Source organism: Giraffa tippelskirchi, chromosome 3 (assembly GCF_054371585.1).
Source record: "Giraffa tippelskirchi isolate mGirTip1 chromosome 3, T2T-mGirTip1v1.2.pri, whole genome shotgun sequence".
Taxonomy (NCBI): Eukaryota; Metazoa; Chordata; class Mammalia; order Artiodactyla; family Giraffidae; genus Giraffa; species Giraffa tippelskirchi.
This window is the reverse complement of record NC_137277.1, coordinates 49,003,411-49,022,070: the sequence shown is the minus strand read 5'-3', so window position 1 is coordinate 49,022,070 and position 18,660 is coordinate 49,003,411. Positions and strand designations below refer to the sequence as shown.

The 18,660-nt window shown below is 37.4% G+C and overlaps 1 protein-coding gene across 50 annotated transcripts in view; it reads right to left on the bottom strand.

Moving 5' to 3' along the window:
• The window catches only part of SYNRG (synergin gamma), an 84,847-nt gene that overhangs the window by 54,534 nt on the left and 11,653 nt on the right, over positions 1–18,660 (bottom strand). For 26 of the 50 annotated variants that reach the window (XM_081584502.1, XM_081584503.1, XM_081584506.1 and 23 more), the window contains exons 3-6: positions 18,447–18,568; positions 3,963–4,093; positions 3,161–3,266; positions 2,318–2,429 (exon numbers count right to left, since the gene is read on the bottom strand). In XM_081584502.1, the coding sequence (XP_081440628.1) occupies positions 2,318–2,429; positions 3,161–3,266; positions 3,963–4,093; positions 18,447–18,568 (471 nt within the window). The remainder of the gene's footprint in view (positions 1–2,317; positions 2,430–3,160; positions 3,267–3,962; positions 4,094–18,446; positions 18,569–18,660) is intronic. The other 24 variants (XM_081584504.1, XM_081584507.1, XM_081584509.1 and 21 more) reach the window with 1 other exon arrangement.

Here is an 18,660-nt window from a genome sequence, read left to right as displayed (position 1 = left end):
CTCCAATCATTATTGCTAGAAAATAGCAATAATGGAAAACTGAGAGCTACTATGAATATTTTTAGATGGATCCTATTTGGGCTAAACCAATTTTTTTTTTAGGTTATACCAATATTTCTTTGCATTTGACTGGAATTATTTTAATTCTATGTGGTATATATTTTGGCTTAAAAACTCATAGCTATATATATATGATTAATAAGAAGTATAAAAATTATGTGATACAGTTTGTATATTCACTATTTTAAGATAAACAGTCTATGGGCGAAAATTAAAAGATGTCTTTGGTGGAAAAACGCTGGAAACTCATTAGGTGCTTTAGGCCTAGGTTTAAGATCCTAGCTGGAGAAGCTTTGGTAATTCCTTGGGCTTGCTTCAGAAAAAGGTATTTTTCTAGCTAAGCATGAAGCAGTTAACTAGAAACAGCTAACTGCATGCATGCTGAATGAACTCAAGAGATTAACTGAACATCAAAACTCCAATTTATTATTTAACCTGTGAGGTTGTTAAACTATACTTTGTTGCCCAAACGAGGCATTCTATATGGATAGAACAGTATGTGACCTGACAATGGCCATCCCTCTCTACCTTCTTCTTCTTTTTCTAAGCTCCATGCTGGGTCCAGTTTTACCATTCCAATGACTATACGTCAATGATTTATTGACTAGCTTATTCAGCTTATAATTTTCACCTTTAGGTATGCTTTTCCTTTCTGAACTCATTCTGATCACTAATATCCATTCCCTTTTCAATCTTAGTATATATTTTACTTTGGGGCACATGTTTTGTAATGATAACCTGAGTATATAATCTAACAAGTGAAATTAACGGACAGAGGCAAAGCTGTCCCAGAAAGTCAAAAACTCATTACTGTGCCAATATTAGATTATTTCTTCCTGATATCACCTATAAAAGATACGATAAAGGTTTAAGATAAAATTTGTCAATGTGATATATGCTAGGAAAAAATAGTATTTAGCTGAATTATGAAAACTATTCACCCATTAATGGTATGTTAATCTTGAAATTAGCTAAGAATAAAATGTCAAAATTTCAAATTTTAAAAAAGGATGTGGTAATAGCTATGTGAAGATAAGATTCATTTCAACTGCTACATGTTTAACACACGTGCAATCCCGCCCCCTGCTCCCCCGCCCCCGAATTTTCTTTACTCTGCTTTGTCAGGTAGTTTTCCTTTGCTTATTTGATGATGACATAATGGAAGGAATATAAAAAATAATGAAATAAAAATAAAAACTACAAAGAAATGTATTTTCATTGCTACAAAGAAAAAACTAAAATTTCACAAGAAAATTATTAAATCCATGACTTTTTAAAGGAATCATTGAGAAAATTTGTAAGTTTAATCACGTCGAGTAAAACCTGAACTAGTTCACTAGTTTATAAAAACTAAAATTAATTTAAAATAATAAAAATGCAATAGTAAACTCATTTACTACATTTGCTTTGAGTGAATGGATTTTACTAATGTTAACATACTTATTTATACAGAAGATTTACAAGTAAAGTTGACATACTGACATTTACTAGAAGACAAGAAGGTTTTTCCCTCCCAAGACAGTTATCTAGACCAGAGCTCTTGCTGCTGCTGCTGCTGCTGCTAAGTCGCTTCAGTCATGTCCGACTCTGTGCGACCCCATAGACGGCAGCCCACCAGGCTCCGCCGTCCCTAGGATTCTCCAGGCAAGAATACTGAAGTGGGTTGCCATTTCCTTCTCCAGTGCATGAAAGGGAAAAGTGAAAGTGAAGTCGCTCAGACATGTCCGACTCTTAGCGACCCCATGGACTGTAGCCTACCAGGCTCCTCCATCCATGGGATTTTCCAAGCAAGAGTACTGGAGTGGGGTGCCACTGACTTCTCCAAGACCAGAGCTCTTAATCCACTATAAATTTTAAAACATCTAAATCTGTACTTAGCTTGAAGGAAGAATGGGTGTTCATTGGAAGGACTGATGTTGAAGCTGAAACTCCAATACTTTGGCCACCTCATGCGAAGAGTTGACTCATTGGAAAGGACCCTAATGCTGGGTAGGATTGGGGGCAGGAGGAGAAGGGGACGACAGAGGATGAGATGGTTGGATGGCATCACTGACTCGATGGACATGGGTTTGGGTAGACTCCGGGAGTTGGTGATGGACAGAGAGGCCTGGCGTGCTGCAATTCATGGGGTCGCAAAGAGTCGGACACGACTGAGCAACTGAACTGAACTGAACACACACACACACATATAACGGTCAGTTAAAAACACAGGGACTTCAATCATCTTCCATCAAAAGAAAATTAAAATTAAAACTACCTGGTTTCTTAGGGTGTGATGCTGGAGTAGGGTGCATCTTAGCATCTCTGGAAAATCCATCTAAGTTTCCTTTTATGGCTTCCAAAGCATCATCTCTACTCTTCTCTCCTGTCTGAGAGACAATAAATGTATACATATTTCTTCACTTACCTCTAACACTTTGTCCTAAATCCACACAAGTTGAAAGAGAACTGAGGATATTCAACTATTTCCAATATTTTTACCACATATGTCAGGCAGTGAATTCTCCAAGTCAGAAAAACGTTGACACACAGCAAAATAAGACAATATTCCATAAAATATTATTAAAAGGCCCATTTAAAAATACTTTAGGGCGGTGGTCCCCAACCTTTTTGGCACCAGGGACGGTGGAAGACAATATCTCCACAGACGGGGATGGGAGGTGTGTGTGTGGGGTGGGGCGATGGAGAAGGCAGAGATTGTTTTAGGACAATTCAAGCACATGACATTTATTATGCGCTTTATTTCTATTACATCAGCTCCACTTCAGATCATCAGGAATTAGATCCCAGAGGCTGGGGACCCCTGCTTTACAGTATAGGTGTTCGATATTAAGTCTCCAGTGTTAATGCTTCCCAAGAAAAGGTTATAAGCACTCCAAAGGTAGTACACATGGGTCGAGAAGATAATGACTGACATCTCATTCCCTTCAACAATAAAGTCTCTTTACAGAAAAAGAAAAGTCCTTCACTTTTGGGCTTAAGACAAATGGAAAATCAATCAACCACACCTACAGCCTGGGCTGGTGTCCCGGTGACAAAACCCACTAAATGAGTGAGAAGAGGCATGCACGGGGGCGTGCTGTGGGGCGGAGTACGTTACCTTGGGTTTCACGCTACTCAGAAGTCTGAGCTTTTGCTTCTGCTCTTCAAACTGGCGTCTTTTTCTTTCTTCTTCTAAGAGCTTTTGCTGCTGTTCGAATCGTTTTCTAAAGGAAAAACAACCAGTAAAGAGCCCGCTTCGGGGATTATTAACTGTTAGATTAATACTTCTTCTATTAACAGTTTCAGCAATGTCATCTTGCATTTCTAGAACTAAAAACTTCACTGATAATTGTATCTAATTTTCTGAAGATAATCCTATGTCTCCACTATATTAATTTCCAAATATATGAAATAAATCTAAAAAATGATTTACCTAAATTATAGACGTGAACTTACTTCTTGTCTAATTTGCAACAGTAGGAGACAACATTCTACATTCCAAGTATATATATATATAAAAAAACAAACAGGGAGGTAGACAAAATAAACATACTCTTTCCTCTACATACAAAAAAGAAACTTCTACTTGGGGAGTCAGTATCATACATGAGAAAGAGCAATGGCTCTGGGAATCAGGAGGCCTGCACTTGGGCCCAGGTTTTTCCAGTAACTGTGTAGCCTGGGATGACAGGTTGCTTATTTCTTTGGACTTCATTTTCCCCAGATGTAACGCCAGTGGATTGAATTCTAGGATCTCTAAGGTCCCTTCTGGCTTTAAACTTTTAAATAATAAGAGCATTTTAAAGAGCTTTAAGGGCACTGTGACTGTTTCCTCTTCAAATCTGCACTACAGATTATTTGACCATTTTAAACTTAATTGCTATCATGTATCTTTATCCTTGCATCCTGAGGTTTCTTACTGCTGCTCCTCGGCAAACTGCTTCTGCATGTCTGGAGTGTACTGTGGGCCTGGAGGACGCATTCCCAGGAATGGTGCTTGTCCCAGGTAAGGCATTCCTCCTGCTGGTATTGGTCCCATTGGGATCCCTGCCTAAAAACAACAGACAAAGACTTAGGCTTAAAAAACACAATTTCTCCTTTTTTTTTTTTGGCTGTGCTACGCAGCATGTGGGATCAGTTCCCTGGCCAGGGATGGAACCTGTGCCCCCTGCAGTGGAAGCATGGGGTCTTAACTACTGGATCGCCAGGCAAGTTCCCACAACTTTTTCCTTTAACTATTACAAAGAAGAACTGTAGCTTCCATAACTTTTCCTATTTTTAATTAACAAACCATATAAATGCATTTTTAATAAAGCATAGCTTATTATTTTTTTAAATTTTATTTATTTTTGATTGTTCTGGGTCTTTATTGCTGTGCGAGGACTTTCTCTAGTTGAGGCAAGCAGGGGTTACTCTTTAGCTGGTGGTGTGTGCTTCTCATTGTGGTAGCTTCCCTCACAGGGCACGGGCTCTAGGGTGCTCGGGCTTCAGTAGTCGTGGTGAACGGGCTTAACTGCCTGGTGCCACGTGGAATCTTCCCGGACCAGGGAGGGAAGATGGAACCTGTGTCCCCTGCATTGTCAGGCAGATTCCTAACCACTGGACCACATGGGAAGTCCTGTATTAATTAATTTTAATAGAAGATTCAAAGGACACAGGCTAAAAATGAAAAGCCCCCCTTAATATCTTGCCTCTTCCCCTGCCTTCATGTCTTTGAGAGGACCACCACTGCTAACAGTCTGAGGATGTGTGTATAAAATCTTTCACCCTGGAGAAGGAAATGGCAACCTACTCCAGTATTCTTGCCTAGAAAATTCCATAGAGGAATCCATGTGGTCACAAATAGGATATGACTGAGCTACTGACCATAGGGGTAAGAATGGGAATCATCACTAACTGTTAATTAGTAAGAAGAATCTTATTGGGGAGATAAAAATGTTACAAAACTTGACTGTGGTGATGGTTGCACAACTAGGTAAGTTTAATGAAGGTCATTGAAGTGATCCTCAATTCCATTCCTGTTTAAGCATCTGGGTTCCCTGCCATAACATCTATTGCCACCCATATCTAGAATGAAGTGTTGTCTTGGAGCCTGTTGCACATTTAAAAATAAACTTTTCTTAAAAGATCATTGAACTGTACAATTTAAATATGGAACCTAAATTATACCTCAATAAAGTTGTTTCTTCTTCTTCAAAAAAAAAAAAAATCTTTCAGACTGGGTGTGTCAGAAAGCACACACACACACAAGTTATATCTGGTGAGCTCACTGATCCATACGTTTGAGGTGTCATATCTTACATGTCTTTGTATTTCTAGCAATAGATAAGAGCCTGGCATACGGCAGTTATTCCACAAATGAGATTAAACACGTATTTCCAGCACGTATGATAGGATAATGAATATTTTGATATTCATTATTATACCCCTGGTAGCCAAACTTTTACAGAAAAAAATATATATTTAATGAATAATAAATGACATATCAATACAATAGTATAAAGTTTACTGAAGTGTCCAGAAGAGTAGCACTGCACAAGAGCTAACCACAAAACTTAATATGAATCATAATGATGGTGACAATGGAAATGATGGTTAACAGCTAATTTTTCCTGAGTGAAAATGTCTCTATCCTTCAACCTTCTCCCTGAAAGAACCTTTCAGGTTCTTCAGTTCCCTAACTTGAAACTTGGCTGTCCCTGGAAGCCCTCTCACTTGGAGATTGCTACTTTTCTTCCAACATTTCCTGTAAATGGACAATATTCTCCTTGGTGCTAAACCCCTTTTCTCTTCTCTTTTCCTTCAAAAACCTGAACACATTTTAATTTCTTGCAATCAGACTTCATTATTTACTCTCCTACCCTGTTTACACCATCGACTTCCTCACTCTTCAACTTCAAAACCTTGCTATGGTCCATTCTACTCTTACACTGCTCCTGGTTATGGTCAATAATCATGTGGATGACTCATCTAACACTGGCGTTTCAGGTCTCCTTGTCACAATCATGTTCAACATACCACTCTAGTTTCCCATTCCATGGTCATCGCCCTGCTCATCTGGCCCAGTAGCTGCATCATCTCCAAAATCTTGATTTTAACCATGCCAATAATTGACCACCACTTTCTATTCTTCCAGTTCATGCTCTCCAGCAATTCTTTTATTTCATTAATATCTACCTCCCATCCATTTATCTTTCCACTTTCCCACCATCCATCATGCTCATCATGTCCTCACTACTCTTCTTGCTCAGCTTAGACTCCAGGATTCAATATTAAGTATCCTTGTAAACATCCTTAGCTCCCCTACCTCTGGCTTCCTTGGTATGGTCACCTGCGACTTCATTCTTGTTAGTCAACTAATCACTTTTTCTTATCCTTAAACCCAAACCACTTAATATTACTGGAGAGAAAAAGCTTGAAAAGTCACCTTAATTCTTTAAAAAAGAAAAGATGTTATTTTTGGCTGTGCTGGGTCTTTGCTTTTGTGAGGGCTTTTCTCTAGTTGTGGCAAGCAGGGGCTACTCTCTAGAGGCAGTACACACACTTCTCACCGCGATGGCTTCGCCCGTTGTGGAGCATAGACTCTAGGGTGTGCAGGCCTCAGGATTTGCAGCTCCCAGGCTCTAGAGCACAGGCTCAACAGTTGAGGTACATGGGCCTGGGTGCTCCGAGGCATGTGGGATCATCCCAGACCAGGGATTGAATCCATATCTCCTGCATTGGCAGGTGGATTCTTTGTCACTGAGCCACTAGGAAAGCCCCATCTTAAACTTCTGCCTACAAATCTCAAATGGTTTCCCAACACAGGAGTCTTACAGGGACTCCTACCTTGTAAGAATTCAATCTTTTGAATTGCTTGAGATTTGCTATGGCCCAGCGTATTTCAATTTCAATATTCCATGTTTGCTTAAAAAGAAAATAATTTTGAGGACTTCCTTGGTGATCCAGTGATAAAGACTCCATGCTCCCAAAGCTGGGGCATGAGTTTGATCCCTGGTCGGGGGACTAGGATCCTGTATGCCACACTGTGTGGCCAAAAAAAAAGTGTTTTGCAATTGTTGAACACAGTATCCTATTATCCATTAATCAATTTTGTTAAGAAGCTCGTTTAAATGTGTATCTTTACTGATTGTGAACTTGTCTATTTCTCCTTATCTTTCTGTCAGTTTCTATCTTACACATTTTGAGGCCAGGTTATTAGATGCATACAAACTAATATCTTTCTGAAAAATTTAATCTTTTATCAAAATGAAATGCCCTCTTTACCTCCAGGCTTTTAAGTTTTTTCACCTTAAAAGTATATTTTGTCTGATTTTTCTTTAATAGAAATCATGTTAGTATTTCCCTCAAATTAAAAAAAAAGTATTTCTTTTGAACTTTTCCAAAATACCTTCTTGTTCTGAACCTTTACTGAGACCGTGGAAAACTGTTTTAAGGTCTAGAAGTAATACAATATATGTAAAGTGCCTGGAACACTGTTTAGCACATATGAGTAAATGAACAGCAGCTATTTTAAAATAATTATCTTTAACATTAGAAGTGATACTGATGACAGAATAGAATACTTTCAAAAACAGTAATGATTCCATTTTTTTCTGAAACAAGATTCTTCAAATACAGAATTAAGCAACTAGATAAGAAAAAAGAACACAATAGTTGTAATACAGATATCATTTCATTGTGTTCCTCCCATACGTCAGCCATAGAACTAGTCATTTGTATAACATAATTCTCAATATACGTAAGGTCATCAGAATTAGAGATAATTCTGATAATGATTAATAATAAGACCTTAATAAGAACAAATACTTATGAAGTCTGTACTAAGTTCCAGGGACTTTTCTAAGTGCTTTACATGTATCAATTAATTGACCCTTATAATAAACCTATGCAGTAGGTGCTCCTATTATTATAATTTTACAGATGAGGAAACTGAAGTAGAAAATGGTTAAGTATCTCACTCATTACTGGCAATGACAGAGCCAGGATTAGAACCAGGCAGCTTCTGGTTCCAAAATCCACTTTCTCCATCATTGTGCTATGCTGCCTGTCCAGTTACCAACAACCACCACCAAATTCAGACTTAAAATTGCTTTAGAAGTTTTTTTCTGTCTATTCATATGCTCAGACACATACCTGTTCAATGAATACTAGCAACCTGGCAGGTTTATAGTTTCCAGTACTTTACAACTGAAGTTACAAGTAATATCACTTAATTACTAACACTCTCTATTCTAAATCCTAGATGGTGGTGGCCATGCATACTTATTTTTAATCACAGTGTGGTTTTCTTGCTGCTAAAAATTAGTGCCATAGTCCTAATATTATATTTCTCCTTCTCCCACTATAATGTAATCAGTTCCTTATCTTTTCCAGTTTTACTGAGATAATTTGACATATAATATTGTATAAGTTTAAGGTGGGTAACACGCTTATTTGTTACACTTCTTTATATATTGAAAAATGATTACCACCATAGCATTGACTAATACCTCTGTCATGTCACATAATTACCATTTCTTTTCTGTGGTAAGGGATTAAATTTCTTTTTAAATTTTGACTTAGTTTACCCAAATCAAAACTTGTTCTTACTTATGTTCAATAACATAGAACACAGAAGAAATCACTCAAATCAAACAGGCTAAAAGACAAAATGAGATATTCCACATAAATAACAAAGAATGAAAGAAGATGTTATTATCCACATTGCCTTTCTACACAATTCCGTTCTTCAAGAAGATTCAAACTTTCTAAATGGCATTGTGTCTCCTACTCCTTAAAAGTAACTTTATATATGTCATACAGCCTAATTTTATGCTTTCTTTTGAAATCTACATAAACTGAAAGGTTAAGAGATACCAATCCTTACCTATACAGTGAATGAATAACACAGCAAAAAAAAAAAAAAAAAAAACCCACTCAGAAATCTGAGATACGTTCAATAAACTACTAAAAAGACTAAAGCATAAATAAGTTAACCCCCAGTTGAAAGATACTCAAGGCTACTGAAAACCTGAGCAAGTAGAGAGATGCGACAGCAAGACTAAATGAGTGAAAATGTCAATTCTGATCAAAATCCCTACAGGTTTTACATGGAATTTGACCAACTGATCTCAAAATTCATACTGAAGGGGATGTGGCCATGAATAGCCATAACTCTTTAAAAGAACAACAGAGGCTCCACTCCACTAGATAAAGGATTATCTTGGGTTAGAACATTTAAAACAGTAAGACATTTACTGATGCAGGTATAGACACATATAGCAATGAGACAAATGAAAGAACTTAAAAACTAAATGATAGCATATAAAGAAATGAGGCACTACAGGAGTAATCTTAGAAATCAACAAGTACAGAATGGGCTACTGATAAATGATTTGGGAGACAACCGTCTATTCAAATAGAAAATAATAAAATTAGGCCCTTCAGCATCATACTGATACCCAAAGAACAATTCCAAGTAGGTTGTTGCTGCTGCTGCTAAGTCGCTTCAGTCATGTCCGACTCTGTGCGACCCCACAGACAGCAGTCCACCAGGCTCCACCATCCCTGGGATTCTCCAGGCAAGAATACTGGAGTGGGTTGCCATTTCCTTCTCTAGTGCATGAAAGGGAAAAGTGAAAGTGAAGTCGCTCAGTCGTGTCCGACTCTTAGCGACCCCATGGACTGTAGCCTACCAGGCTCCTCTGTCCATGGGATTTTCTAAGCAAGAGTACTGGAGTGGGGTGCCATTGCCTTCTCCACCAGGTAGGTTAAAGACCTATATATAAAAATTTTAATTTTTTAATAAGAAAATACAGGAGAATATCAATCAGTATTACCTCTGGGTTGGATTATGTCTTAGATGAGACACAAAAAGCTCAAACCATAAAAGAAATGATTTATCCATCAGATACATATTTCTACAAAATATGACACCATTGACAAAGTTAATAAGCCAAAGTCTAGAAGAACATATTGACAGCACAAATAACCACAAAGGTTAGAACCCAGAATACATAATGAACACTTAGAAATCAATAAACTCAATACAGAAAGCAAAAAATTGGGATCAACTTAAATGTCCATCAACAGAAGAATATATATATTTTCATGCAACATAATACTACACAGCAGCTGTGTGTGTGTGTGTGCGTGCGCGTGCGTGTGCGCGCTTGGTCATGTCTGACTCTTTGTGACCCCACAGACTGTAGCCCACCAGCTCCTCTGGAATTTCCCAGGCAAGAATACTGGAGTTGGTTGCCATTTCCTTCTCCAGGGGATCTTTCTGACCTAGGGATCGAACCCATGTCTCTTGTGTTTCCTGCACTGGCAGGCAGATTCTTTACCACTATGCCACCTGGGAAGCCCCAGCAGCTATATGAACACTTGAAAAAAAAAAAACACTTTAATAATACAGTTATAATTTTCTTCCTCTATTTCCCCAGAAATTAACACTGTCACAAATTCACTTTTGTTTCCTTTTATTTCTGTATATGTTTATATAATTCATGAATGTCATAACCTCTAGATTTTAAAATTTTACATAAATGTTTCCTTCTGTGTTTGATTTTTTTCACTTAACAATGGTTTTCTCCAAAGATTTATCCCAGTTATGGAATGATGCCAAAGAAAAATACAAAATGGTGCTGAAAGAAATTAAAGAAGTCATAAATAGAAACATAATCCATGTTTCATGGATTGGAAGACTTAACATTGTTAAAATGTTAATACTACCCAAAGCAATCTACAAAAGAAATCCCTATAAAAATCCCAATGAGATTACTGCAGCAATAAAAAAAACCCATCCTAAAATTCATACAGAACCTCAAGGGACCCTGAATAGCCAAGCAATCTTGAAAAAGAACAACAAAACTGGAGGACTCAAGCTTCCAGATTTCAAAACCTACTACCAAACTACAGTAATCAAAACAGTAATAGTACTGCCATAAAGTGGGCTTCCCTTTTGGCTCAGCTGGTAAAGAATCCGCCTGCAATGCAAGAGACCTGGGTTCGATCCCTGGGTTGGGGAAACCCCCTGGAGAAGGGAACGGCTACCACTCTAGTATTCTGGCCTGGAAAATTCCAAGGTCTGTATAATCCATGGACTCGCAAAGAGTCAGACATGACTGAGCGACTTGCACTTCACTTTCACTGGCATAAAGTAAGGCATATAGACCAGTGGAAAAGAACAGAAAGCCAGAAATGAACTCTTGTATATACAGGACAAATGATTTTTGATGAAGGTGCTAAGACCGTTCTCTGGGTAAACGACAGTCTTTTTCAACAAATGGTGGTCATCAACAAAACTGGGCCCTTAGTCAACACCATATACAAAAATTAACTCCAAATGGATCAAGAACCAAAATGTAAGACCTACAACAATAAAACTCTTAGTAGAAAACATAGAACAGAAACTTCGTGACACCAGATTTTGCAATGATTTCTTGAATATGACATCAGGCACAGTTAACAAAAGAATGAATAGACAACCTGGACTTCAAGAAAATTTTTAAAATGTGTATATTAAGAGACACAACCCACAGAATAAAAAGGCAACCCACAGAATGGGAGATAATATTTGTAAATCACATATATGATAAGGGATTCATGTCCAAAATAAACAGGAAACTCCTAAAACTCAACAACAAAAAACTCAATTCAAAAATGGGCAAAGAACAGACATTTCTCCAAAGATATTCAAATGGCCAATAAGCCCATGAAAAGATACTCAACATCACTAATCATGAGAAATGCAAATCAAGACTATGAGATTTCACTTCACACTCATTACTATGGCTCCTATCGAAAAACATAGAATGTCAAAACACATAGGACATGCAACTCAAAAGATTGAATCCTAATGTAGACTATGAACTTTAGTTCATTGAAATGTATCAATATTGACTCACTAATTTCACTAATTATAACAAATGTACCACACTAATATAGGATGTTGAGGAAACTGTATACTGGAGGAGGGAAGGAGGTATATCGGAAATTTCTGTGCTTTCCAGTCAACTTTTTTATAAAACTAAAACTCCTCTAAAAAACACAGTCAAATAATTAAAAACAACAACAAAAAACAAGTGTTGCAAGGATGTGGAAAAACTGAAACTTTTCTGTATTGTTGCTGGGAAAAAAACGGTACAGCTTCTGTGGAAAATAGTATGGAGGTTCCTCAAAAAATCAAAATAGAATTACCATATGACTCAGCAATTCCATTTCTGAGTATATATCCCAAAGAATTGAGAACAGAGTCTAGAAGAGATACTGGTACATCCATATTCATAGCAACTTCATTCACAACAGCTAAAACATAGAAGCGACCCAAGTGTCCACAGACCAACAAAAGGATAAGCTAAATGTGGTATGTACACACAATGGACGTTAGTCTTAAAAGGAAGCAAATTCTTCAATATGTTACAACATGGATAAACCTTGAGCTTCATGCTAGTGAAAATAAACCAATCACAAAGACAAAGACCGTATGCTTCTACTTACATGAGGTACTTAGAATAGTCAAAATCACAAAGACCTAAAGTATAAGGTGGATGCATGGGGTTGGAGGGAGGGAAGAATGGGGAGTTATTGTACAGTAAGTATAGTTTTAGATTTACAAAATGAAAAGAGTTACAAGAATGGATGGTGGTAAATGGCTGCATAACAATGTGAATATATTTAATACCACTAAATTATACACTTAAAAATAGTTAACATGGCAAACTTTATGTGTATTTTACTGTAACAATGTTGGAGAAAACATAGGAGGAATCATATTACACACTTATCATAATCAAGACTAGTAGACACTTACATCAATGGACTGGAACAGAGAACCTAGAAAAACACCCAGATAAATATGCCTAAGTGCTATGGTCGACTATGTTGCCACTCTGATCTCGGACTTCCAGCCTCTAGAACTGGGAAAAATAAATTTCTGTTGTTTATAAGCTATCCAATCTCTCATATTTTGTTACAGTAGCCTGAACAGACTAAAAAACAAGACAAAAACTGACAGAAAATATCTGCAAACCACACATCCAACAAACAATTAGTATGCAGAATATATAAAGATCTCGTGACACTCAACAGTTGATAGTTTATGGTGAACGGTGTCAGTATCTGTGGTCTCTGAAGGAGAAAATTTCACTCTGGGACCCAAAAGACACAATCACTCAAGAGCTTTGTGTAACGGTTTTATTATAGTAAAAGGACAGAGTAAGCCTCCACCAAAAGGCACTAGAAGCAGGTAGCAGAGTACTTGCCTCACTAGTTGAAACAGTGCATTATATACTTTTCAACTGACTGCTGAGAATAGATAAAAACAACACTTCAAGGATGTACAAATTCCATTAGACCCTTTCCCAAGGCATACATCCTGAGAGAACTTCAGTTCAAGGTTAGCCAGAAGGAACCTGTTTCAGGCAAAGTGTTTCTGGGGGAGATATATTGTTGCTGAGAAATAGGCTCCCAGGCAAGATGTTACAATTTTAATTATTAACATGGAGTCAAAGAAAAGCATTTCCACCAGTAAGACATTGTGCTGTGTGATCATTAGCTCCTAAAGAAAGGCCAGTTCTTGGGCAAGATACATTGTTGCACAAGGCTTAAGGAAAGCAAGAGGGAGAAAGTTCACCTCCTCCTTAAAGGGCCCTGGACTGCCTAAGCTTTAACTCTCTCACAGTAAAATAACGAAAAAAAATCCAACAAGAAAATGGACAGAAGATAGAAACAGACACTTCTTCGAAGAGAATGTAAGGACAGCAAGTAAGCACATGAAAATATGTCTAGCATCATTAAAGAAACACCAATATGGAGGCTGCACTCTGAATATATATATCCCCAGACCACAGGCTCACAGTCACATCACCAAACTGTAACACTGCTCTGATTTCCCTGAAATGCTGCCTGACCTTAAACAAAATCTATGCTTTCTTCATGTCAACATGACCTCACAGTATTCTAGCTAATAAGCTACAAAAAAAGTAAGCTTGGCAATGAAAATGAAAGTAAATTTCTACAAACTAATCACAGTAGAAAACAATGAATTCATTCATGTTTATAATAAACTGCTGGAATCACTTGTGGTTTGAGGTCTCCCTGTTCAGGAATAATTTGTTTCTTGCCCAATAAAATATCCATATCAAGTAAAGCTCCCTGAATTTTCTTTTGACATTAGTCACAAGGGAAATGCAAATTAAACTCATGAGATATCACAACACACCTATCAAATGGCTAAAACAGAAAATAACACCAAATGCTAGCAAGGATGCAGAGAAACTGGATCATTCCTATATTGCCTGTGAGAATGCAAAAGGGTATAACCACTCTAGAAAATAGTTTAACAATTTCTTTAAAAACTAAACTTCCAAACACCATGCCATCCAGCATTCCTGGGCATTAATCCCAGAGAAATGAAGCCTTATGTTCAAAAATCTCTATCACAGCTAAAAAGCAAAAATAGTCCATATGTCCTTCAGTGGGTGACTGGTTAAGCAGACAATAGTATATCCAATAATGGAATATTACTCAACAATAAAAATGAACGGAAATATTGATGCATGCAACAACTTGGATGAATTTAAAGAGAATTATGCAGAGCAAAAAGCCAATCTCAAAAAGTTAGTGATTCAATTTAGGTAATGCTGAAATCATATAATTATAGAAATGGGGAACATATATATGTTATATATATATATATACATATATATTATATAACACTAATATATATATATATATATATATATATTAGTGATTGACAAGGGTTGGGGGGGCATAAAGTGGGAAGGAGATGAATTTGGTTACAAATGGCAACATGACGAGATCCCTGGGGTGGTAGGAATGTTCTGTATCTTGACTGTATCAATGCCAACATCCAGCTGTGATATTACACTATCATTCTCTAAGTAGTTACCACTGGGAGACTCTTTGTATTATCTCTTATATACACATGTACCTACTTTACCTCAAAATTGAAAGTTTAACTAAAAATGGTTTACTGGCTCACACATTGTTCATCATATATTTCATTCTTACCTGTATACCTGAAATATTTTGAATATTAACCTCAAAACGTATTTGAAATCTTGTTAAGTGTGTTCTTTTTATGAGTTCTGGGGAGTAGAGGGCTATGAGGCAACCATGACTAATTTTCATCTTTGACTTTTATCTGTGTATCCTTCAAAGATTTAAGGGATGACTAAAGAATAAGAGGTATTCTTCAGACAGGTCTGTGGTTGGTTAAGGCTATCAAGTTTGGAGGAAAAAGGTAAGATTTCTGTGAGTTTCTCCTTTAAGAATAGTGAACAGCTTCCAAGTAGCATATGATACCTGCCAGCAAGACTAAAGGTTAAGGAAAAAGATTTTGGATTATTTATTATTTTTTTTAATTTATTTATTTAGGCTGCACTGGGTCTTCATTGCTGCATGCGGGCTTTCTCTAGCTGCAGTGAGCAGGGTCCACTCCTCTTTGCGGGATGTTCCTGGAGCAGGGATCAAACCCATGTTCCCTGTATTGGCAGGTGGATTCTTAACCACTGGACCACCAGGGAAGTCTCTTTATTTTAGAATCATTTAGAAGCTCCTGATACTGAGGGAAATTATTTCGGTGGTATCAAACCTAGCAGTTCACTTATTTACTGTTGCTCTGTATATTAGAGATCCTTACTGTTTTTGGTTATTTCAAACTCTTGAACATATTTTTCAGATAATTATATAAATCAGAAGGGGCTTCCCAGGTGGTGCAGTGGTAAAGAATCCACCTGCCAATGCAGGAGACGCATGTTCAATCCCTGGGTTGGGAAGATCCCCTAGAGAAGGAAATGGCAACCTACTCCAGTATTCTTGCCTGGAAAAATTCCATGGACAGACAAGACTGGAGGGCTATGGTCATGCGGTCACAACTGAGCACACACACACGCAAGTCAGAAAGCGATATTTAGTGTGAAAATTGATTTTAAAATTGTATCCTTTGTTAAGATTTCAGCAGGAAGCTTACTGAATCTTAAGTTAGAAACACGGTATTCTTTGGTGGATGGCTTACGATGACTTGCTGCCCTTACTATAAAAAGCTGGCACATCCCTATGTGGTGTGCATTCCTCCTGGTATACTCCCCACTGATGTTTGTTTGGGCCACGTTACCTTTGTAAGCAGAAGTGATAGCTAACTCCTACCTTTGAGAGAAAGCTTTAAAAGACATCACAGGGTTTGGTCATCTCTTTTCATTTATGCCAGGAGTCTGGGATGTCCTAGGCAAAGGTCTCAGGATAAAGAACACGGAGCTGAGTCAGAGCCAACTCATCAAAGGACATGTATCTCAAATGAGAAATCTGTTTCTGTAAGTCATTGAGACTTAGGGATTTTTGTTTCTGCAGCATAACCTAGTGAAAGCTGAGTAACTTGAAATTAAACCCTACAAAAGCGTAATTTATTCCCATTTTCTTCCAATTGGAGATGAATAAAGAATGATTTGGGGATTTCCCCAGGTGGTCCAATACACCTGCCAATGCAGAGGACACAGATTTAATCCCTGGTCCAAGAAGATTCTACATGCCATGGGGCAACTACTGAGCACATGTGCCGCAGAGCCCATGCTCTGCAACAAGAGAAGCCACTCTAGTGAGAAGCCCATGCACCACAAGTAGAGGACAGCCCTCACCAGACGTAACTAGAGAAAGCCCGCACGCAGCAACGAAAACCCAGCACAGCCAAAAATTTTAAAAAAGAAAATAAAACTAAAAAAAAAAAGAATGATTTGGAAGTTTTCCTAAATCTTTACAGACAACATAGAAACTTTATTTGCTTAAATGACTTCAAAGTGACAATGGTTTAAACTTAAATTCTGATTAACTCAACATTATTTATAAGTTATATACATGTGCTCTTGTACTAATATATATATATATATAAAACATGCAGAAATAGAAAATTTTAAATAATTAGGTAAAAATGAAATAAATGGCACTTAAAATATTAGTAATACAAAATTCTTTTGCTCTGGTTTATTTGTGAATGATTTTTCCCCCTTTTTTCTTTCTCCTTCTCCCTTTTTAAAAAATAATATAACAGTTTTTGAGTTACACCAAAGATTTGACTCCTGGATTCAGTTTATTTGGTTTAAATGGGGGAAGAAGACAGTTTACAAAGATATGGAAATCTAAATGAATATGGATAAAGCCCATTTCTTAGGTTGCACTTATTAAATCATGATACTATCAATTTCACTCACTGATCCTAAACCAAAACAAAACAGAATTATTTGCTTTAATCTACACTATCTGTGATCATGACCAGTTATACAGGAACACATGTTCAGCATGACAGCAGGAAAATTCTCTTTGATTCCATTGCAACTCTCAGATTCCCATTTATGTCTCGTTTTAAGTGTTATTTTCACCCAACCCCTTGCTTTTTTAAATTGAAAACTTACAGAAAATTTGAAGAACAGTATAAAATTAACATTTTGCTCTGTTTCTACACATCTATACTGTTTTTTTTGGTTGAGCCATTTACAGGTAAATTGTAGACATAATTTCCTTTTTTTTTAAACGAAGAGAAAGTAAACATGAGGTTTATCAACTCCAGTGAGTAATAGCATCTAGCTAGAATTTGGTAATACTGTTTTGATTCATCATATTTATTTTTTGGTTATCCTCTGTTTATAATGAATGAGGTTTTCTATTTACTTAACAAGAAAAGACTCCTTTAAGAATTTTTTAAAAACATAACCAATTAAAAATGCTAATTAACTAATACATGGCAAAAAAAGCCCACTCCTGTAATCCAGACAGTGGAGTAGAAGGACGTGTGCTCATCTTCTCCTGCAAAAGCACCAAAAACACAACTGGCTGCTGAACAACCATTGACAGGAGGATGTTGTAACCCACCAAAAAAAGAATAGCCCATGGCCAAGGACAAAGGAAAAGCCCCAAGTAGGAGGAGCGCAATCATGTTAAAATCAAATCCCATACTTGCCAGGTGGGCGACCCACAAACTGGAGAACAATAATGCCAAAGAAGGTATTGCACTGTTGCAAAGCTTCTAGGCCCCACATCAGACTTTCCAACCTGAGGAGCCAGCAAAAGGACAGGGAACTCCCAAGGAATCTGACTCTGGACAGTGGGATTTGATTATAGGAATCGGCGAAACAGAGACTCTTGGAGGGCACAAACAAAGCCTTGTGTGCACCAGGACCCAGAGGAAAGGAGCAGTGACCCCACAAGACTGAGCCAGACCTGCCTGTGTTTGAGGATCTCCCGTGGAGGTGCGGGTTGGCAGTGGCATATATTCACTTTATTTCAAAGGAAGCCACCTAAGATGCAGACCACACTTATTTCTAAATATAACATTAAGCTCTGAGTACGTAGCTTGGTATGTAGACAATTAATAATTTTGTAAACACTGGCTAAAAAGAGGCAAATACCTGCATAGCAATAGGTCCCTGGGACATCTGAGAGCTGTAATTCATCCCTATCATGCCTTGCATGTTAGGCTGCATGACAGAGACCATAGGAAATCCTTGCTGCTGCATCGGCATCAGACCTGCTGAAAAACAAAGATATCGTTAAGGTCAATGTGTTTTACAGTTTACTTTCTTAAAACCCAAGTACCTAAAGGACTTGTTTCTTGGGAAGTGG